This window comes from Ictidomys tridecemlineatus, chromosome 12 (assembly GCF_052094955.1).
Source record: "Ictidomys tridecemlineatus isolate mIctTri1 chromosome 12, mIctTri1.hap1, whole genome shotgun sequence".
NCBI lineage: Eukaryota > Metazoa > Chordata > Mammalia > Rodentia > Sciuridae > Ictidomys > Ictidomys tridecemlineatus.
Genome location: NC_135488.1, coordinates 27,472,476 through 27,497,819, shown reverse-complemented (window position 1 = coordinate 27,497,819; position 25,344 = coordinate 27,472,476). Strand labels below are relative to the sequence as shown.

Here is a 25,344-nt window from a genome sequence, read left to right as displayed (position 1 = left end):
GGAAAGATAGTATCAGAAGTCAACTAAAAGCATATTTTCTTTCTTTATATTTTAATTCACAGAGGAAATAGTCTGTTCTATTGGAGGTTGGCTTGCTCTTCCAAGTGGAGCTACATAGAGTCCTTAGAGACAAATGTAACCACATGTGCTTTATCTATGGGGACGAAGATAGCAGTGCGTTTCTTTAATACCTATTTATTCAATTAAGTGGGATTTTTGCTTTAGTGAATTGCAGAATTAATTTGGTGTCTTCATTGATTTCCAAACAAGTAAATGGAATGAATGACTAAAAGGAATGCATTTAGCCAAAGGAAAACATTGCCCCAAACTCAAGATATTCAAGAAATCATTCTTAGTCTTTAAAATTAAATCTACCTGTCGTCCCTGAGATACAAAGAAAAATAAAGACTTTCACTTAGCTTTTAATTAGTAATAGCTATAATAGAAATAAATAATTTGCCCAGGGATATCTGACAGCATTAATATGAAGTCATTCATAGGTAGCTAAATGAAATAACAGTCAGGGTCGGCTCCATGAGAAGGGGAAGGAGGGTTAAGAGGGATTTCAGTAACCAGTCATTTCCAGAATCATTTCTCTGAATTCCCCACAGCTAGTATCTATACTGAATTTAGTATTTGACAAAAAATTTTAAGATGATGCTAATAATAATAGGATGAATGGTAAAATTTTGATAGACTACTGTTTCAGCTTTAATTTCCCTGGTTGTTTTCACCCAGATTATGTAAAAGGAGGTCAATCCTATAAAGCTAATGTCTTCCTATTTCTAGCCAAAGGACTTTGAAAAGCTAAATATGTCTTCCAGGATTTGAATAATGCATTTGTTTCTTCTTAAACTGATGTTTAGATTCTTTTGCCCTTAACTTTAAGACCTTCAAATCCCTCAATTTTTTCACAGTTGATTAAGTACAGCCCTGAGAAAAGCACTGCCTGACTGTTCTATAGAAAGCTTTTCAGGAGGCTAACAGGCTCTGACCTCAGAGAAATGCTGCAGTTAAATTGACTTGAGACCTTACCAGAGACCAGATTGTTCAAAAGACCACAATAAGTATGGAGTCTTCATTATTGAGAAAACTTCTGCCCCCCATAAGATCTGAGAACAACAGTTTTTCTTTTCCTACCTTGCAACTTATTTGTGTAACTTCTACATTTTAAGTGATACATAATGCTGCAGTCTGGCTGGGCACAAATCACAAGCCACTGAAGCAGGAACAAACTTTATTTCTGAACTTCACCAGCACACTCCACACACGCTCCGGGGAACTCTCCCCAACGCCACGTCCTCCTGGAACCACACATCGGAAATCCCTCCTCCAGCCCTTCCCCAGCCAATGCGAACTCTTCAGGAATCCCAGTTGAGCTCAACTGGAACTCAAGGGGAACTCAGGGAGAACTCGCTGGCATCACCTCTCAACCCCTACTTCTGGCAAAAATGTCATGTGTCATCCCAACTTGGCTATGGCCCTCAACAACATAAAATGCTAATTGTGTCACTATGCCATGGGGTGCAGTGCCTCGAACCTGTATGTAACAAATATCTAGCAGTAGAGTTGAACCCATTATAATAAAATGCATTACTAAAAATGGTAAGTAGCTGCTGCTCTGAGACTCTACAGGCCTTTCTCTCATCTACTCTGGGTCTGACCTCCAGGATCCTCCAGGAACCAGCTGATTGATGGTTAAATAATCCTAGAATCATCTATTAGTGTATCTGATACTTAGGAGAACATCTTTCTTGCTCCCAAAAGGAGACAAGTTGAAGAAAAGAGTACTCAACTAACCATTTAATGACTTGGAGTTATGGGACTACCTCCTTCACTTCACAGTCATTGAAACTTCATGTGAAAATAGAGATAGAATCATTATTGCTTTAACTCAGCCTTTACTGCAAGGGTCTGCAATATTTTGAGGAATTTTAGTTTCATACATTCTGTTTTTCAAACTGAAATATGATAAAATACTGCATGGATTTAAAGTTAGGAAAGAAGAGATAAGTTTCAAGGCTAAGATAAAACAAGGGCAAGAAAATATTTTTAAATGACAGTATTATACAGTTGTGATTTTTATTCATATAAGAAAATTATAGGAAGTGAATGTAGATTTCATTTTTTTCTCACCTACCATCATTCTTGAAAGCATATAAGTAAATATTTACAGTATTATGATCTATATGCTGCATTTTCTAGACAATGTATTTTATAATGGTTAAGAGCACCGATACTATCTGGATTCTTTCTCCATATTTAATGCTTAGGCAAGATATATAAAATGAATGTGCCTCAAATTCTTTATTCATAAAGTGAGTATAATAATGTATTTACTTATTAAGGATTTTATACAGATTGAGCTATATTTGCAATGTGTTTCATTAATATTAGATACTATTCATGATGCATAAAGTATGTTTTATCTATAGATAGTTCCTTATTTCATGGACTATCTATAGACAGGTATATTTCTTTTGCACATCAGTGATTTTCAATTGGCATATAATACCCCTACCTTCCCCCCAATATTCTACTAACACAAAATTGGCTTGCAGAATCTCTGAAACAATCAAGACAATTAATACTTATTTTAAAATGGTACTTGGCTTACATATGTTTATAAACTCAAGCTTAAATTATAAGACATCTTTCACAATAAATTATATTTAAACATTGGGAGTGCTTATGACCTCCTGCTAAGTAGTATTTAGCATATATATTGAAAACTCTGTTAAGCCTTCCTACCAATCAGAAAGTCTATATTATCTTGACATTTTGCCATGTAGCTATTACTTCTGTAGAAAAGTGTTCCCGTTAAGTGTTTTGTTTATTTTTAATGTTATGGAGTCATGAAATTGCCTACTAACCTTCTAAAGCCATCTCCTACTGAAGGTGTAGAATTGTGTAGTTGGATGTAGGGTTGTAAGTGTAAGGACCTCTGTAAGACTCAAATGACCAAGGTTAAAGTTTCAGTCCTGACCCAAGGTATGCAACCATGAAAACATTGAATAAATTCACCAAAAAGTAATTTTTTTAACCTGTAAAACTGGCATGATGCAAGATACTAAAGGATTTAAAAGTGCTTCTCAGATTTTCATCTTTCAGGAAAATTGAATTAGAAAATCAAAATGCTCAGACTGACCTAAAGTATTAAATCTAAATTTACCATGTAAAAGCATTAAAAGAAAACAAATAAAAAACAAAGACTGCAATCTACTCTCAAGTTTTTTTAGAAGAGAAAAAATAAATATTTTAATATCAAAAGATGAAAATACAACTTCAGGAAAATGGCAGCTCTTTGATTTAATATATTTAGTTTTATGAAAAAAATTAATTTTCTGCATTTCTTGTTTTGTCTTGGACTAGACTACAACACTAACTTTTTCCACTAGCATTTGACTTAAATGAGAGTGAGTGAATCCTGATGGATCAATAAATGTAGTTCCTTAAGCAAACACCGACATCCTTCTTAGCCTGTTACCTTCCTTTGCAAATTGGAGAAAATAGTACCTTAATGTTAAAGCTATTATATGGATTGACAGTTCTAGACATGATTTTAAAAGTTTTATGTGTATTAGCACATTAAGTTTGTATGATGATATCCTGGGAGGTAAAATTATTTTATTAATTCTACAGATGAGAGAACTGAGGCACAGAGAATTTAAGTCACTTGCCACATGCCAAATATTCAATAAGTATTGGTAAACATTCAATAATATTCATTAATATTAAATATTTGTTATTTATTATAGTATATAACATACAGTATATATAGTATAATATATCATATTATATATTGTTATTAATTTATCATGGAAGGGTTATTGTATATTTATTATAAATATGATGCATTGTACATTTATTGCTTAAATAATAATATTTCATTATAAGCAAATATAAATTTAAAACAAACATTTGATTAAACTTGTATTTTAAAGTCTCATATTTACTCAATATTTATATACTTATTTATTTGTTCATGTTCATTAACATTCACTTTATTGTTATTGTTATTAAAACATTTAGTGATGATGTGGGTTATAATCTCTCTATATATATTATCCCAAATTTTAACATGAATTCTATACAACAATATTTAAAATTATTACTTATAGCAACCATATTGGTTTCTTTTTTTCCCATTCTTTTCCCCATTCTGGGATGAGGCAGTAAGAGACAGACAAATTTGCATGCTGTATGTAACACAGTATAGGAACCCTGAAAATATGAAAATGAGAATTTTTATGCACGTCACCTTCTCCCTTCCTGAAAGAAGGAGATGAACAAGGGAAAGAAGGAAAAGTTCTAAACTTCTTACCCTCTGGATATAGTGGAAGTCATGAGTGTTTTGTATGGGATGGAATGCTGTGTTTGTTCTGGGTTTTAGCCCCTTTGAAATGGAAACACATACCTACAGGGAGGTAAATCTCTCTGGTTTTCTATCACTATTCAGTCATCATTTAACTTCTAAAGCTTATCCTTTAATCCAGGTTTTAATAAAGTTTTCTCAGAAAATCCTTACCATGCAGAATATAGAAGTATTCACTGCCTGACAGTGCAGTTCATATTAGACATTTAGTAAGTGAGAGCTGTATAATCACTATTTTTGATCTCATTCTCTTAAAAGAAACTTCTTGATGTTGCTATAGTCTCCTACTATTAATGGTAGATGCCAAACTTTAAGGCTTTCATTTTAATTTGTTGTTTCAAGAGAATTAATAAATGTATTATATATGAATATATGAGTTTTTATAGATGCTTGAAATTTTTTGATATTACATGTTAATACTTGTACAAATTAAGAACATGTTATTTATTTGGACTGAACCCCCCCCCCGCCACCCCATTCTTGTGGATAGTAAGATGGCAGTGATTTCAATAGTAAAACATCATTTAAATCTAATGCCCACTTAGCTAAGTCTTAAAAATATCAAGAAATCCTTAAAGGGACTTTAATACTTTGTCTCCAACTCTGATCATTCAGAGAACATAGCCCAAAAATCTCTCATTGATGTGGAGAACTTTATCATGGATCTTTACATCTTAAAAGGAACTTTGTTGCATCTAGCTTAGTTTAACAAGCCTGAGCTCTTTATTTTTCTTTTGATTTCTGTAATATCATCAGGATTATCTAGTAATCATTGCCAATTTGGCTTCATTTAGGCATTTGAGATACAGGGATATGAAATTTGAGTAGCATCAGATGAGAGTTGAAGATTCAGAATCCACCAATGACCAGCAAAATCTGGGAAAAAAAATATCTCTGAATCTCAGTCTATTCACCTAGAAAATGACAGTAGTCACAGAACTTTACTGATCTTAAATGGTTGTGCTATCAAAAAGTAAATATTAAAGGAACATGGAAGGCTTTAAAACACTGAACGCATTCATAAGAAATTATAGGATTAACAGAAGAACAGCCAAGATTTCAGTTAACTTAAATAGTTGATAGGAGAGAGGGAAAAAATTACCCATAGTAGAATGAAATGGGGATGCAAACTAGATCTTATGAAATGGGTAGTAAGAGGATATTAAGGACAATTTTATAACAAAATATAAGAACATATTAGATAATTTATATGAAAGGGTAAGAAAGATTTTTTGACATGATAGCTCCATAGAAAGATTATTTTCCTTTGAGATATAATTTATACATAATAAAATGCACAAATCTTAAATATGCTTTGACATTGTATACTCATGTGACCATCATTCAAATCTAGAATTTTAAAAAAATTTGTAGATATTCCATAACTACTTGGAACAGTAGATCGGAATTACCTCAAAGAAGATTACCTCTTCTTTGGCTGAAACAAGAAAATAAAAATTAATTTCGCCTTATCTCCAGGATTTTTAGAAATTTACAAGTCTTCTATTTTATATCTATTCCCAAAAAGAGAAGCAAGAAAATGTCTGGATTGGAATTGAAATCTTGCAGTTTGCTGTTAGAAAGAACTTTCCCATGCTCTAATACATTGAAGATGTGGGATTGTACTGCTGATCCCAAGAATCTGTACCCAGAAACCTGTGAATGTGACCGTATTTGTTAAAAGACTCTGAGCAGGTGAAATTAAATTAGGGATCTTGAGATAAGATAATCTTGAACTACTTGAGTGGGCCCCTATCCAGTGACAAGTGTTCTATTAGAAGAGAAGACAGATGGTGGAAAAGGAAACATGATTACCAAGGCAGAACCATGAGTTATTCAAGCACAAAGAAGGAATGCTTGAAGCCATCAGAATCTGGAAGGGCCAGAAAAGTTTGTCTTCTCAAACCTCCAGGTGTTGAATGCGGGAATGTGGGGCCCTTGGTGGTAGGTAGACAGCAAGGATATTACAGGCAGTCAAGGAGTGATTGACAGTAGAAAAAGCCTGCTGATTTCTCAAACTTTATTCTATCTTATACACTGGTGGAGATTTTGTTTGTTTTCGAGGCATAAACTAAAGAATATAGCTCCAAAGAATCCTTAGTAAAGTCATATAGGACTTTAATACCAAAAATAGGGAAAAAACAACAATGAATATTAACATAATTTTCTTTTTTCCTGATGTGAACACATACACAGTGTCAAGTGCCCACTTTGGCTGAAACAAGAAAATAAAAATTACAGGAGTGTTCTCAAGAAAGTTTTCAGGTTAGGATATTGGAAGAGATGAGTTATCCCTTTAGGATTGATTTATAGAGCTAATAATTCTTCATTGAGTTAATATTATGAGATCTTCGAAGTTGTGAGTCTGGTAAAGAGGACTTTGAACATATTCTACATCTGTTCTTTTGTTATTATGGGTTCACTTTTCCAGAGTGTCTCCTCATCTGCCTTATCTTTATGCCAGGTCCAGTCTTCCATTTATAAAAGCAGAACAGACATGGCAACATTAAAAAATATCAGACAATTTGTTTTTTTAATGTATATGAAATAATAAATACTTGTTAAGAAAACATAATGGTTTGACAATATCTGCTCAATCTTAAATTATTTACCATTAAAATACTAACCTGAAGGTATTTATTAGAAAATGTTTCTGAGAGCATCTTTAATGTTTTCTTTGTAGTTATCCCTTAGCTTTCCCAACATCTCATCTGCCTAGAAAGTATACTGTTAAAAAATATTATAATAACAACACATGATATGTGTAATGGCTAAGATAATGATTAAGATATGAAACAAGGCAATAAATATAAGGGATATTAGTTTGAAAGTAGTCTAAAATAAGAAGACTGTATCCTAAGGAAATATTTGGTAAGCATATGGGACTTTAATACCAAAAATACATGTGGGTTCATTGGAATGATTCACATTGTAAGGCTTACATTTGTTTTGCCCATCTCAAGTTACCTTAAAAGAAATGGCAAAATATTTTAGAAAAGCATAAACATACCAACACACACACACACACACACACACACACACACACACACACACATATACTTTAGCCAAATTTTAGTGTTCACTTTTCTACAACAGTTTCATGACTTCATAAAATCATTCAATTATTTGAATATTCCATGCTTTACTGTGTATATTTGGTCGAATTAAAAGTTTTAATGTCTTTCTAGGTCTGAAATTAGGACACTAAATCAATATGAATAGAACTATAAAGGTACTTTGACTATTTTCCATAAAGCCTATAGAACAGAGTTTCTTAGAACCTGAAAAAATAATTGAAATATAAAAATGAGTGTGTTCAGAAAATAATGTGCTAATATTGTTCCTCATTTGACCCTTGGATGGTTACACTTCTATTTAAATTCCACATTATCTCAGGTCTTTTTTTTTTTTTTACTTTTAATAGTGATGAGAATGTTATGTTTCAAAAATTATGACTGTAATTACCTTCCTCTCAGTCTAGCACATTATGACTGTCAGTGCCATTCAAAGGCTGCAAGTGCTTTAATTTCACATATTAAATTTAAGTATTGATGCATATGTTCTCTGATTTCAGAAAGAAGACTATTGCAATGAGGGACCCACACTTGGGGCTTTTTGGATAACAATTTTATTTAGAATAAGCAGGGAGTCTTTGATCATATCCTTTAAATTGTACCTTCTGCTTATGCTGCTTATGGAGAATAGATGAAGGTTTTAAGGAAATTAGAACAGAAGGTAGGCAAATCTTCTCTGTTAACTAAATACACAGAATCATTGTCTATGAGAAACTTGGGCAGTAGGGAGGGTGTTGGTGTGGGGATGTAAGGGTGAGCTATGAGGTCAGATAAACTGGCTTTGTTACTGATTTATGGTATCATCTTGGGCAAGTGCCTGAAACATGTTTGTTCTCATTTGTAAAAGTGTGTGTGTTGGGGGGGTAATAATAGCTCCTACCTAAAAGTATGCATGTAGATTAAATTAGGTGATGCATGTGGAACACATGACCTGGGGCTGTGATATAGAAGCAATACAATTATCCTGTTCATCTCAAGCTGTACCTACTGAGGGTTGACCAAAGACTAGGGATGTTTAGAATGGTTTTGCCTAGTGTCTCGACTCAGCCTATGTGAACAAACAATGTTAAGTGATCATTTCTGAAAAATATGCAAAATAATATATTTATTTTTTAATGGCGAGTTGATGTTTATCTGTCTCAATTGAGGCTAAAACTTAATTAAAAATAACTTCAAGTTTTTCTATTCTTTTCTTCTGTGTATGTACTAATACTGTCTCCTATTATATTTAAATCCTACAATGTATTTGTTCTCCATTCATCATATACTTACAATTCTGTTTTCTAGGTAACATTATTTTCTTTCCTCAAGTTCATTATCTATGAATTCCCTCAAATTTTCTTCTTTAAAAAAATCTCTACTTGTCTTTTGGGTACTTTCTATTACATTACAAATACACCCATGCCGGTTCTATCTAAAATACAATGAATACACTTTTCCTACCTTGATTCTTTAACTCTTTTAATTTAGCCAATGATTTATTTTTCTAACTTCTCAAGATGATCTGTTTTTTGTTTTTTTTAGAGAAATGTGATTTGGTGTTGATGTCTACTTCTCCTTACATTTTGTCTGCAACAAATTGCCTTCTGTCTCTTTCACCGATTTTTTGACAACCCCATATGTGTATGCAACATAATTTACACCACTTTCAATCCTCTATACTTACACTTCGCCTCCCTTTCTCTCTCTTCTTTTTTCCCCATTACTCTATTTAGATATTTATTTATGAATATAATTATATTTATTTATATGCATATATATATATATATATATATATATATATAATGTGGTGCTGAGAATCAAGCCCCTCATATGTGCTAAGCAAGTGTCTACTGAGCCACAACAGCAACCCTTATTTATTGTTTTTAATTGGTGCTTTGTAAATATACATAAAGGTGGGATTCACTGTGGCATATTCATATATGTACATACTATCCTGGTCCCTCTTGAGTCAAATGTTGAACCTTGAAAGTGTCAGTTTCGTCTAGGAGGATGAGTGCAGGAATTGGCCAAATGTAGTTCAGGGACTTTGGGTTTGTAATAGTGTACCCTGCCCCTTGGTAACTAAACCATTTAGAGACTGAAAGTTGGAAGGTCTTTATAGAAGAATGAGAAGTTGGGCTGGGATGGTGGCTCAGTGGTAGAACGCTCGCTTAGCACAGGAGGGACCCAGGTTAGATTCCCAGCATCACATATAAATAAAGGCATTGTGTTGTGTCATCTACAAAAAAGGTTTGCCTCTCTCTCTCTCTCTCTCTCTCTCTCTCTATATATATATATATATATATATATATATATATATATATATAAAGAGTGAGAACTCAACCCAATTAGTTTCAGGGTCAAGGCCTCTTTTTTTTCTCTTGGTGAATCCCTGTTCCTGCAAATTATCACCTGGTTTGCTTCCTCATTTCTTTCAGGTCTCACCTCAGATATCCTAGCCCTTTGCTTTCTCTGCTTTATCATCTTTGTTGCAGTCCCATTTGCAGTCCATCTCTTTCCACTGCTCTCTTACTTATTCACAGCATCACTTTTTGATTCTCTGAATGCCCCTTTGTTTATATCCTCTGAGTTGTTCTTCCTTATTTCCATGGGTGCAGGAACTTGTCTCCTTTTATGCACATGGAACAGTGTGTAGAATACCACATATATTTAAAAAATGTTTGTTGAGGGAATAAATAAAAGGGGATACTATGTCATTGACCTATATGGTTCTTAATACTAGGCTAAGCAGGATTTATCTTCAGTAAGTAGAACTTTGGAGGGAAAAGTATCTCAAGTATGTGGCGTAGGTATCAACAGAGAGAAATCATTAAATTTAAAATAACTGGAGTTGGATAATGAAGGTGTGCAGTAACTTATTATAAGTCATTTTTTTTCTGTATCATATCCTCCTCACAGTGAGCTGACTTTGTATTAAATAAGGAGATTTATTGCTTCTTGGATTCTATGAGGTCCTTTGACATATTCTATGACAGTGAACAGTGAACTTGGCTTTGAAGAAGTCATATTTTATGAGCAATGTATGCATTTAGGCCACAAAAATAGAAACTGAAGAGAGCAGTATGTGTTTTAATTCCATGGATGTTCTAAATGTGCATTTGATGGTAGATAGGGTGTCTGTATCTACTTATATTGATTAACAATCCAGTCACATTTTTTATATTTTTCAATAAACTGGTAAGATTGACAATAATAACTCAAAAATCTTTCATAATTTTTTTTCTACTTGAAGCACACTCCATCCCTGTGGTGAAATACTTCTTAAAGGTGAAGGAAATTTATTATAATTTCTCCATAAATTTTGTTATCAGCTTGGCAAAACACATTCTTTATGATTGTAGAATTTTTAAAGAAAATTTTATATGAGGTATGTGAACTAAAGGTAAAAAATGTAATAGTGACAGCCACTCAGCTCACATTTTGCCATTAACATAAATTATACCTTAATTCCTACAGGTTCATCCATGTCATTACATATTAGGCCTTTTGTAGACATATCAAGGAGGTTAATTTTTTTTTCTTTTGGAACTAATTCTGTTGGCAGAAATCCATTGAGATTTTTATTCCTAGATTTGCTCTCTAGCTTGTCATTCTAATTTTAAAATTTTGGTACATAGAGATTGTCATCTTTCCAGTTTGGGCATAGTAATTTGAAGTGAAACTAAGGTATGACACAAGAATAAAATATATGAATAAGAAAATTTATAAATGTGGCCTATTCAGGACTTCCTCTGGAAAGATTTTTTTTTTCTTAATAGATTTTTCAGGAAATTATGAAGCTAAGATTTTTACCAAAAACTACTAATAAAACAATGTTAGATTTGTTTTAAAAGAGACCAAATTTTAATGAAGATAGAGAAATTCAGTAAGTCTTTTTAAATTATGGAGAAAGATTTGAATATTTTAGCTCTTAAATTCTTTGAATGATTTTTTTATGTTTTAAAAATTGTTTTACATACCCATACTGGACTTTCAAATAAATGTAAATGCAATGGAAAGAAGTAGAATGGAATATAACATCAGAAGATTAAACAGAATATCCTGGTTTCTGTAAAAACAGTATTTCTTCTTGTGAGATGAAGTAAAAAAGTTCAAAAGCCTGTGAGAATATAAAAGCTTATGAAATCATCACCTTTCTTCCTCTTAGTACATGAGATTCATCTTAGATTTAGTATAGATTTTTACTTTGAGATTTGAAATACATATATTTACAACATTCTATTTTCATGTATTTGCTAGAGTTCAAGCTAATTATAAAATAATCTTGACTTTATTATCCAGAAATCAGCTTTTTCATTTAATATGAAATGTGGGAATAATTTGCAAATCAGAGTTTGACTAAACGTTTGATTTCTTGTGTTATATCACATGGAACCACCTGAGAAAATTGCTTCTTCTATACATAATTTTTAGAATTGCATCCCAACTTTCCATTTAAGTTATTTAGTGACAATTGGATTAGCTCAAACAATCAACTGATCTTATAAATAATGTGGGATATGATAGGGGTTTAACTGAAGTCTCCTTCAAGACTTTGAATTTGATGCTAATCTATCCCCAAACAACGAAGTATTTCAAATTGTCTAATTGTATGACATAAAATGATATACATTTGTATTATAAATAATACGAAATATTTTAGGATCTCTTTCATTCTTATGCATTTGTTATGGTTCAGATATCGGGTATGTCACAGAAGCTCATATGTGAGACAATTCAAGAACATTCAGAGGTGATATGATTGGGTTATAAGAGCCATAATCCGATCAGTGAATTAATCCCTTGAATAGGATTAACTGAGTGGTAACTAAAGCCTAGTAGGGTATGGCTGAAAGAGGTAAGCATTTAGGGCATGACTTTGAAGTATGTATTTTGTGACTGGTGAGTAGAGCTTCTTTCTGCTTCCTGGTGTGATATTCTGGGCCACATTCCTTTTTATTTATTTTTTTTTTCAGTTTTTTAAAAATTATTTATTTATTTATTCTAATTAGGTATATATGACAGTAGAATGCATTTGGATTCACTATATACATTGTAGCACAACTTTTTCCATTTCTCTGGTTGCACATGATGGAGCATTGCACCATATGTGCAGTCACATATGTACCTAGGATAAAGACGTCCATCTCATTCCACCATCTTTCCTGCCCCCATCTCACTCCCCTTCACTCCTTCCACTTTTCCCAACACAGTTCCTTCATTTTTTTCCATACTTCCTCCCCATTATGGATCAACATCTGCTTTTCAGAGAGAATATTCAGCCTTTGATTTGGGAGGATTGGCTTACTAAACTTAGCACAACCTTCTCCACCTCCACCCATTTACCTGCAAATGCCATAATTTTATTCTCTTATTCACAATATCACTGAGTAATACTCCATTGTGTATAGATACCACAGTTTTTTTATCCATTCAGGACATCTGGGTTGCTTCCACAGTTTAGCTATTGTGAATTGAGCTGCTATAAACATTGATGTTGATGGATTTTACCAATTTGCAGTCCCACCAGCAATGGGATGAATGTGCCTTTTCCCCCACATCCTCACCAACACTTATCGTCATTTGTATTCTTGATAACTGCCATTCTAACTGGCATGAGACAAAATCTTAGAGTAGATTGGATTTGTATTTTTTTAATTACTAGAGATGTTGAACATTTTTCATATATTTTTGATAGATTTATATCTTCTGAGAGTGTCTGTTCAGCTCCTTAGCCCATTTATTGATTGGGTTATTTCTAATTTTGGTATTAAGTTTTTTGAGTTCTTTGTATATCCTGGAGATTAGTGATCTGATATTTGTGTGGCAAAAATTTGCTCCCAAAATATAGGCTCTCTGTTCACCTCATTGATTCTTGATTTTATGTCTTGTGCTTTATTCCTGTTAAGGAAGTCAGGGACTAATCCTACATGATGGAGATTTGGGCCTATTTTTTCCTCTGTTATATGTGGGGTCTCTCTTCTAATTCTTAGGTCCTTGATCCACTTTGAGTTAAGTTTTGTGAATGGAAAGACATGGGGATTCAGTTTCATTTTGCTGCATATGGATTTCCAGCTTTCCCAGTACTTTTTGTTGAAGAGGCTATCTTTCCCCCAATGTATGTTTGTGGTGCCTTTTCTAGTATGAGATAACTGTATTTATATGGGTTTGTCTTTGTGTCTTACATTCTGTACTATTGGTCTACATACCTATTTTTTGTCAATACCATACAGTTTTTGTTACTATAGCTTTATAGTATAGCTTGAGATCTGGTATTGTGATGCCTACTGCTTCACTCTTCTTGCTAAGGATTGCTTTGGCTTATTCTGGATCTCTTATTTTTCCAAATAAGTTTCATGATTACTTTTTCTATTTCTATAAGTACAGAGGAGGTAGAGAGGGAAGATGGGAGGGGAGGGGAGGGGAGGGGGAATAGTAGGGGATAGGAAAGGTAGCAGAATACAACAGTCACTAATATGCCATTATGTAAAAATGTGAGTATGTAACAGAAGTGAGTCTGCATTATGTATTTGGGGAGTTCAAAACCCAATTGAGTCAAATGTATGAAAGATGATATATCATGAGCTCTGTAATGTTTTGAACAATCAATAAAAAAATGGAAAAAAAAGAAAAAAAATAATGTTGGAATTTTAATTGGAATTGCATTCAATCTGTATAGTACTTTGAGTAGTATGACCATTTTAATAATATTAATTTTGCCTATCAAAGAGCATGGGAGATCTTTTCATTTTTTAAGATTGTCTTCATTTTCTTTCTTTAGTGTTCTGTAGTTCATTTTAGAGGTATTTCACCTCTTTTGTTAAATAAATTCCCAAATATTTTATTTTATTTTGTTGAAGCTAATGTGAATGTGATATTTATACTTATTTCTCTTTCAGAGAATTCATCAATGACATATAGAAATGCATTTGATTTTTGAGTTATTGATTTTATATACTGCTACTTTACTGAATTCATTTATTAATTCCAGAAGTTTTCTGGTGGAGTATTTTTTGGATCCTCTAAGTATAGAATCATGTCATCAGAAAATAATGAGAGTTGACTTCTTCTTTTCATATCCCTTTAATTTCTTTCATCTGTTTAATTGTTCTGGCTAGAGTTTCAATGACTGTTGAATAGAAGTTGTAAAAGAGGGTATCCCTGTCTTGTTCTAGCACTTTCCTTTACCATGCTCTTCTACCATGATGTTCTAATTAGAATCCTAAATGTAGTCCCAGGGAATGGAGGGCTACCATCTGTCCACTGAGACCTCTGGAACCAAGAACCCCCAAATAAACTTCTACTCCTAACGTTGTTGTTTTTGCCAGATTTTTTGGTTGGAGCAACAAAAAGCTGACTAAAAGAACAATCAACATGATTAGCCTTTAAATATAAATTCAGAGTGAGTGATCAGGTAGATGCTTAACATTTCTTAAAATTAACTTGTTCTACACATTTATTTTAACATATGTTACATTTCATTCATGACTGAGGATTTTATTGCAAATTTTTTTTATCTTGTATTCTCTAGCACTGCTAAGTGAATGTTCTAATTGTTATCATTTAAGTAAGATAACATATCTCTATCTCAAGAATTCCTCAGCAGAAAGACTAAATAATGAGGGTTGAGTTCATCAAAGATTAAACCTTAAACCAAGAATGAACAAATTGGGCATGGTTGTGCATGACTGTTATCTCAATGGCTTGGGGACTGAGGCAAAAGGATCTCAAGTTCAAGGCCAGCCTCAGCAACTTAGTGAGGGCTTAAGCAACTTAGCTAGACTCTATTTCAAAAACATAAAAATAAAAAGGGCTGGGGATGTGGTTCCATAGAAAAGTGCCTCTGGGTTCAATCTCTAGTAACCAAATAAACAAAGAAACAAACAAAAAGAAACAAGACCAGTTTATACATACAAGATGAAGAAATATTTCATAGTCCCTTTGGAGAAAGTTTAATTTGGAAGCTGAGAGGACAAAAAGTTTGGGAATATATCTTTTTTTAACACTGCTACAGATCCAATTATTTCTTAAATTATAATTGACACCTGAATTTAAATTGATGTTGACTTTATGATATCAAGTATTGTTTTATTTCCTCTAGAAGTAAAGGGAAATTGGAATAATTTGAATATCCATTTTCTTTATTGGATAATGATTATTATTATTTTGGTTTTCATGGCCAAGGCAATAGAGCAATCGTAGCATTTTACTTAATGGGTGATTCCTTTTCCACATTTCTTTAAGTTTCACCTGAGTGTCATATTTTATAATTGATCATTAATTTTTATGGGATAGTTTTTGAAAATAAAGAATTAAAACTTTCCTGGAGAATGATATTATTCCGTTTATATTTATTTCTCTCATGGAATAGATGTTTTATATATCTAGACATTTTAAGGCAAGGAAAGGTATTATGTTGAAATATTATTTTCGTATTTCTACATTCCAGTATTGTTTCATCAATATCCTGTATTCTAAAGTGGAAAACTTAAAGGAGTAATATATATGTGCAAGATGACAACTAGACTAAATATAGTTTACTTAGAAAAGCTTTCATAAAGTAACTTCCATCAAAAATTTCTAATTCGAATCCTAAATTTATAAGATATCACAGAATCTTGACTCTGGAAGGAAACAGAGAACCCTCTGAGTTCATCCAAATTTTACAAAAAAGCAGACTTCCAACTCAAGTTATTCACATGCTAAGGCAGACTTCAACAAGTACCTCTTTAAATAAAAGGTATACCTCCTGATTCAGGGAAAACAAAGTTAGGCAGCTTAAATAATGCACAACACAACCCCATAAATTCATCTACTTAATTTTTTTGTGTTGTGTGACATTTGTTCAGGGGTAGTACTTGTTATAAAAAGTATCCTGGGTATATATAGTCTCCTTATCCTATCTAGCTCCACACTTAATCTTATCTCTAGAAGTTCCATCTGTTTAATTAAGGGATGGATGAAAGAACAAGGGGAAGTTTGCAACTGTAGACTTTAAAGATCAGGCCTAGAAGTTTCATTTCTGCTCATATGACCACATCAGCCAACCAGGAAAACCCAGAAATGTAGGAGAACCTGGGTGTCTGGGGGGAGATTGAGTTTGGTGACAAATTGGTCATCCTTTCCTATAAGACCTTGGCAGGTTATTAATATCTGGGAAAGATTATCCTCCCAATGTCTTTTCACCACTTAAATGTCACCACTTAAGTGTCACCACTTAAGTAAGAGCAATGTATGTGTGAATTTGCAATTATCTGAGGATTTTAATAAGAATTCCAATTAGTAGAATAATTCTTCTCTTATTTTATGAATATCTCTGTCTAGCTTATTAAAATAAGGCCATTTTAAGTTATAGCAATAAATAGAAAGTGATTTTTTAAGTGTCATTGTGACTTGGGTTATTAAAATGCAACTGCTGAATGTTATTAACACAATTGATTTTTTTTTGCACTTTGAATTCTATTAAGAAGCAAGTACCATGTGGTTCTCATCTCATAGATAATTGTGAAATGTTTGTATAAGCCTGCAATTCACTCAGGGTGACAGAAACACTTTTGCTTATACCACATACTGGACTGCACATCTATAAAGAGACTTCATCATTTGTAAAAGTGAAATGATAATATTGCACCTCAGGTCACAGATATCAAATAGCTGAAGTCAATATTAACACAGTTGAGATAATATTCCAGAAAAAATATATTGCCTAATTATGGAGGAAACAAGGAGGGTTGAAGCCTATTCTTTTGTCATTGTACTACAGTATACTTGATTCACAATATGTTAAATCAAACAAGGACACATTCATCAAACAAGTCTCCCTCCACGCAAATTAGTAACAACCACTTCGGAAAGCAGTGTGGAGATTTCTCAAAAGACTAGGATTGGGACCAGCATATGACCCAGCTATCAAACTCCTTCGTTATTTATCTGAAAATACTAATCTCAGTACACTATAAACACATCAATGTTTAAAGAAACATAATTGACAGAAGACAAATCATGGAACCAGCCATGGTACCTGTCCACAGATGAATGAATAAAGAAAAGAAAATATGGTATATATACACAACGAAGTTTTACTCAGCCATGAAGAAGAATGAAATCATGGCATCTGCTGGAAAGTGGCTGGAACTGGAGAACATCATGCTAAGCCGGACCGAGAAAGTCAAGGATCGAATGTTTTCTTTGATATGCACTAGCCAGACCAACATAAGGACAAAAAAGTGGATGGAGCATCCCCAAAAAATAGAAGGTATATCAGTGGAATTAAGGAAAAGAATTGAAGCAGGAGGGGGAGAGAAAGAGGAAAAGGGGGAACTGACAAATTGACCAAATTATGCTATGTATATATATATGAATATACCACAGTGAGTTCAATTTCTATGTATAGCTATAAAACAGTAATTAAAAAAACAAATAAATACAAACAAGAGCAGTGGAGCAGAGTAAGGTAAGAAGGGATAAGGAAGAAAGGAGGGGAAAAGGAGGCACCAGGGTCTAAAATGGAGAAAATTATATTCCATTTATATATGATTGTTTCAAAATGAACCCCAATGTTATATATAACTATTATGCACTAATAAAGCATATATACCATATGTTATATAAGTCCATCTCTTTCAGCTGTGACAGTATCTGAATGTTCAGATTTCAGAAGGGAACTGGAGACACTGGAAGGGGAAGAGGTACAGTCAGGAGAACTAGAGTGCCCATATATAAGTTTAATTTCAATTTATAATTTAACATGAAAAACTTCATTTCATTATTCTCTCTCTTTAATAACATGATTTTAAAGCAAGGAAATAACATTTTATGACTAGAGAATCAGAAGCCTACTTGTTTTCTTGCAAAAGCTATGTTTAAAGATTTATGTCATGTTATTTGTCTTAAACACAAGTTAAAATTTAAGAACATAAAATTATGGTACAATTTGAGAGGAAAATTAATTTAGAGGTTTTAATTATTAGCAAAACCTGATGTCTCAAAGACACTGATTCAGGCTCCTACTAGTAGAGAAAAGTTACTGTAATTATTTTAGACTTTAAAAAAATGATACTTATATACAGGTATTAAAGTTGAATGACAATAAAAACATAGGCAATGCAAAGATTTCTCATTTACTGTGCAAATATTTGAAGCAAACTTGTTTCACACTAAATACTCTCCTAAGAGGACAAACTTAGTTTAACAAATTATTTACTTAGTTGGGCCTTGTTTTGTCATGAGTAAATTGAGGAGTGTAAAGTCTCTTCCAGCTTGAAAATCAACAAATTTGTTTATTTGGAAGATGTTGAACACTTGCTTTTGTTAAGCAATTATTTCCACTGAAACTAAAAGTACTTTTAAAAAGGTTTTCAAAATTTTTTTTAGCTAAAGTGTATTCTATTATATTAAAAACCACTATTAATATTCACATTTACTATAGTGTACAAAATAAAGGGGCAATTTTTATTTTTTCAAGTTCATTCATATGTGTGTGTAATATATATGTATGTATGTATATATATATATATATATATATATAGATAGATAGATAGATAGATAGATAGATAGATAGATGGACAGATATAAAATTACTAACACCTGACATAACATTTAGGATTTTGCAGACTGAATTGTCCCAGAATTTTCATTTTGGGAAATTTAGCCTGTAGACATATACATACAAGGTTACTTAAGGCACTCATGGCCATTAATAGCCAAAAATTAGAAACAAATTTAATATTTAATGCTTAAAATGAAATGGAATGCTTTCCTAATAATGATATGATGAGGTACATCTATGAATGGAGGATGTGGTAACATGGAAAAACTTCATGACTCATCATTAAATGAGAAATACAAGGTAAAAAGTTAGATCTACATTGCCATCTCATTCATGTAAATAAAAATGATATAAATGTTTTTCCACATATATGATAATTGTATGTCTATATCCTGACATGTACATAAAATATTCTATTGAAAATCTATATGTTAGCACAGGTTGGCTTTGGGGAAGAATAATGAGAATTGTTGGCCTCTTCACAGTTTATTATAGTATTTAAATAAAATTTTTGTCACATTTACCATTTGATGCAGTACAACTCTTGCAATAATGTTAGAGAAAGAGAGAGATGCAAATTGAATTATAGACCAGTTAATAGGTGCAAAAAAGAGAAAATTTTATTATGCTTGAATTTTATAGATAAGATTTAGCACAAGTGAAAATGTGCTAATAGTATACCATTCAAAGTACAGATTTCACCAGGTATAAAAGGATAATGACAAAAGCATATCGACAAAAACTGTCAATATAATTAGTCACATTCATGAATAAAAGGAAAGAATGATGTGATTATATCAATAGATGCAGAAATAGTAATTGATAAAGATTAGACCCTACTTGTGTTAAGAATAAAATCTTCGTAAAAGTAGTAATTGAAGGGTACAGAATTCTTTGTGGTAGGAAAGAATTGAAAGTAATAAATTACACTGTTATAATGGGATACTCTGTGGAAGGCACAAGGAACCAAAATTTTTATATAATGAAATAGATAAGAATTAAAAATGCTTATACCATATTTTTAAATAAAATGAACATAGAGACATAAACAACAACAGTGTACTTTTTCAAGGCCATATACCTACATTTATATATCAGGTGTCTTGAAGGAAGTCAGGTAAAATACATTAGATAGTTCTGCGGGCAAAACCAGAGTAACACTGAGAACATGAGTTGAAGGACAAATGAAACGGAAATGAAAAAAAAAAAAAAAAGAAACATGAGCTCTGACTCTATAAAAGATGAGATAATGAGATATTGAACTACTATGATCACAGATGTTGTCTACACTATTCCAAAAATAAATAAATAAGATAATAAAATAGTATATATTTTGTCACCAGCATAGTGTTTAACATAACCTATGAAAGCTTCTTGTTTCGGATGTGAACAAAGTAGACAAAGTAGAGGAATATCACAGGGGCCAGGCATGGAAGTCTACATTCCTGTTCTGCCACTTACCAGTTTTTCAACTTCAAGCTAATTATTTAGCCATAGCACATTTTGGTTTCCTTAATCTAAAAAATAGGGCAATCATATTTACCTCCCTGAGTATCTACATGACTGAGGAAGAGTACATAAATGCCTAGCACACAGTAGGGTTTTTTTTCTTTCCCTACCCAAAAGCCTCCCGTATAGTTAATATTCTTCCTATTGGAAGAAAATCTTAGGAAAGACTGAATTACTTTTAAATTGTTCCCTTTATACTCTTTAAATTTTTCAGAATATCTTCCTAGTCTGATCTCTAAATGGCAGAACCTGTGATAAAGCTACTATGATGGACGATAGGACCAACCAATAAAAAAAGTGGGGGGGGGCAACAGAAATATTTTATGCAAAAGATTATACATGAGCTTATTCAATGTCTGCATAATCTCACAAGAAACTGTTAGTTCTTTCATAAAAAGAGCCTGATGAATGTTGTTAGAATTTCATTTTAGCCTTGCAAACTTAGCAAAATACATTATCATCTATGTATTTTTTATAATTAAGGATGCTACTGCTACTTTCTTTCATAATTGGTGCATTTATTGAGAAATTTCCCACTGTTTGACTGATGTGCTTCATCCTCTGTACTTTTTCCCTGCTGTGTCCCCACAGTTATGATGCTCGAAATTTATAAGGTTTAGATTTTTCTTCCTGTTGTTTTACATTGCTGTTTGCTGTTTATTCATAGGATAAGGGAGAAGAAGGTTATAAGTTTTATTGAGCTTTTATATAAATGATTAGCAAAAGTGCTCTCAGAATGACTACTTAGTTTTAGGTACCACCTATGGATTCCAGCAAGGCTCATGCCATACTGCCTAATGCCACAAATAATTCTCATTTATGCCAAGTGTTGACTATATGAACTAGTTGAGGGGGTGTTTCAGCTTCCTTGAAGACAGTTCAAGGTTAATAAGAGTTACTGTTAAGTTATATGACAGTCTGTGGGTAGTAACCAGTAAGAACATTGGATTCGATTATGAGGATGCTTGTGAGAATCATGGATTTGACATATGCTTGGGAGATTACTTTCTTAAATTACTGCCATGATGCAGTGAAAATGAAGATTTGACCAGGTTGGACTGCAACTGTCATAGCCATTACATGGTACATGGTGTGCCTTAGGAAAGTGAGGTGTTATGCAAACAGTTGTCATGGATTTATTTTCTCTTCAATGCCTGGTGAGAAAATGTGCTGCTCAGCTAAAGAACTGTAGTGGGAATAATGATTGTCCAAGAAGTCTTCAAACTGAGCTACAGGTATTTAATTTAAAAGCACATGGACTGTTTGGAATGTTAATATTTCCTTCCAAACAGAAATATCATTAAAGCATAGTGATGTTAGAAATTTAGGGATTTTAAAAGCATCCTTTTTCTTTAGAACTTGGCTGAAAATTTTCACTGAATCTTGGTCTGGAACATCAAGTCCTTTTACAACTCTTTGAATAGACAGCTTATTACCATTCTACCTGAGGGCAGGCAAGAAGAAAAAAGCCCACAACCTGCTTTGTTAGATCTGATGAGAAACCTCCCGACTATCCATGCTCACTTTGCAATATATGATGACATTTCTGGATGGCTGACCTATCTCAGGTTGCTGTTGTTGCTTGGTTTCGGGAAGGTGTCATTTTCCTGTTCTCACTTATTGGATTTTTTACATAGGTTTTAATTATAAATTGGGAGTGTAGATAAAAGTAGCATAATCTGGAGCAGGAGCCTTACTTTTATAACAATGAAAATAAGGTTTCTATATTTTGTTTTCAATCATTCTAATTTCCTTTTTCAGCCCTTCTTCTACCCTGTTACCTTAGGCAATTGGGTATGTCCAAAAGTCATGTTTGATTTATTTACATTTTAACATTACTGGGGCTAGAAGGACCCAGCACACCTACCTGAAGTTCTACACTTTACAAATTATGAGTAAGACACCAAGAGAAGGGAAATGACTCACATAGGCTGCTGCATCTGTCTAGAGGCAGGTCTACATAGAGAATCCAAGTGTCTCGTTAGAGAGCTCCTTTTTCTCTATATAAAAAGCCCTTGTTCTGTTCCCAACTTATATAGTGACATTTGAGCAGATCCTATCAACATGCCCTTCGTGTGGACTTCCCTGACTTGCTGGTTGATGACTTCAAGTGTTTGACAGTGCACCTGACAACGTAATTTATCCTGTGACTGCACAGATGACATCTTGTGAATACTGCTTGATGCCTCCACAGAATCATCCCTGAAAGGATTGTGTCTGTCTGTAGATCAACACTGACACAGTCTTCCTTTGAAGTGTACCTGAAAATGTCATTCTCACTGTTGAAGACAAAGGACAGATATCATAACAGAGTTCTAGTTGCTAATTATATAACATCAGTGTGATCCTGTTTTCTCTCACCACTGTGATGTTTGTCCATGTGCTGATCTGTCTGTCCTGTTTTGCTATTCTAGGTTTGTGTGCTGGAGAGACAAATATTCGACTTTCTTGGATATCAGTGGGCACCTATCCTGGCAAATTTTGTACATATTATTATTGTCATCCTTGGTTTATTTGGAACTATTCAATATAGACCTCGCTACATAACAGGAGTAAGTACCCTTACTGCCTTCTTATAACTTATTGAAATAGAGAAAGATGTGAAAACTATAGATATCTTCATAAATGATGTGTATACCTTCTCTGAAGAATATGTACCTCTTGTCTTGAGTATTGTGTGTTTATTTACATAGTCTCAGACTACATCAACAGTAATTGAAAATGCAATTTTAAAGCACTAGGTAGTGAATGCGGACAGATTGCATTTTCATTAACTCTATTTTCAGCAAAGATTCTACTGTATTTGCAATCAGAAGTGTGACCCTTTATTTTCAAATTATAAATTCATACCCTCTGAAACGACAGATTTTAATGGAAATTTTTCTTTTTTAAAATAATCCCATCCTATAAATTGAATGAAGATAGTTTAAAATCAACACATAAAAATACTCTATTGATTTGATAACATCAATACACATAATAGTTAATATTTGAAATGCTTGAAAGCCAGAATATTCTGGATCATTGTCTCTGTGTTCTCTCTAGTTCTCTTTTGGACTCAGCAGAAGTCTTTTACATTCCCACTCAAGTTAAACTCACTTAACATGAAAGTGAAATTCAACTGGGTTGCAGTTTCCATGGGAACTATAACTTTGTTGTTTGCTTTATTTTTTATTCTTCATATTTGACTCAGATCTCAGCAATTGCTCTTCATTAATATAGAGTTTCCTTTTTTTCTAAGTTTCAACATTTTTCTACTTCTTTTTTTGACAAAGAAAAATTCTGTAGGTATTCATTTTAAATCATACAGCAAGTTTGTGGTAAAATATATATATATTAGTACAGCTGAAGTTCTGCCTTATTCAACACAAACCAGCAGGTTTTCTCAGGTTTCATGAAGCCTGCTTCTCATAAAACTTGCCCTCCTATGAACTGTTCTCACTGTCATCCGGAATGCAGATGAAGTTCCCTAGTACTGAGACAAACAGTAGAACCAAGGGTTGCACTGTTGCACTCCTTATAAATGAGAAATCCATAGTCCTCCCTTCTAGGTGCATGCCCAGAGATGAGGGTACATCACCTGGGAGGCCAGGTTGCCATCTAAATCTTGTAGAAAGTGAACAAGTCCTATTGCCTTGGAAAATCTTTCAGTATATAAGCTGATAGTCTTGTCCATTTCTTTTTTTTTTTCTTTTTCGTACCAGGGATTAAACCTAGGGCACTAAACCACCAAGTCACTCTCCAACACTTTTTTATATTATATTTAGAGACAGGGTCTCACTGTGTTACTTAAAGTTCAATAAATTGCTGAGGCTGACTTTGATTCCACAATCCTTCTGTCTTAGCTTCCCAAGCTGCTGGGATTAAAAGTGTGCACCACTCTGCTTGGCCCATTTTCTTGTATGAATTGCAGTTTGATCCAGGTTAGGAAGGACAGCATGTTGGTAGGGAGTAGGTCAGGTGAAGTCATAATACCTGAGTTGAAATTTTGGATCTACCAAAAGTCTGTGTGGCTTTGGACAATTCATTTCATCAATCTTTAATATTCTGATCTTTGAAATGAAAGTAACAACTATAGTGTCTCGTTGTGCTTTAATTAGTTGATGAATTGATGTAGTAGCCATTAATGAAAAATTCCTTAACCTACCTTTCCTCTTTCATCAGACTTTGTGACTCCTTCGTGAATTTAGTCTTACAAATAATGTTGTTCTTAGTATCACTATATTTATTTCTGATGAAGTGCTTGGAATAAAAATCTAGATGCAGGCCCAAAAGTTTTAACAGTTTAAAAACTCAGAGATCAGTTTTGAGGAATAAGTAGAATGTTCTATGCAATATTCTTATAAGAATGCTTGGTATTTAAAGATGTTCAATAAATATTAGGTATAATATTTTTCTTATTACTATTTGAAAATAATACCAAAATGTATAACATAGCAAAAAGCTAGAAGGAAATTTAAAACAGATCAAAGTCTTTCAGATATTGATTGAATTTTTTCTGTCCTTTTATTACTAGAACATACAACTTTTTAAAAAATTGTGGGATTCTATGTTTCGAGTTGTAATCACTTTTCTTTAAGATAAAATTTGTTCTAGTTGTGTTTATTAGACACAATTTGAAATCCTCCTGGGGTTCTATAGGAAGGATGTGTCTTCAGGCTACACCCATGATTTGATCTTTTCTTATGGAAAGCACTCTAAGCTTTTTTTTTTTTTTTTTTGAGACAGTGTTTAACTTTGGGAATCTTTTGCTAGCTGGAGATGCTGTAAATGCAAAATTTCTATATTCCAATTAAGCAAATTGGAAATATAACCTCTACATTTTTCTTGAAAAGCCATTCTTTCTTTATCTTATC

At 33.0% G+C, this 25,344-nt stretch overlaps 1 protein-coding gene across 1 annotated transcript in view; it reads left to right on the top strand.

Moving 5' to 3' along the window:
* The window catches only part of LOC144368933 (sodium/potassium-transporting ATPase subunit beta-1-interacting protein 2-like), a 565,595-nt gene that overhangs the window by 50,836 nt on the left and 489,415 nt on the right, over positions 1-25,344 (top strand). The window contains exon 2 of the mRNA XM_078027889.1: positions 22,903-23,040. Within this exon, the coding sequence (XP_077884015.1) occupies positions 22,903-23,040 (138 nt within the window). The remainder of the gene's footprint in view (positions 1-22,902; positions 23,041-25,344) is intronic.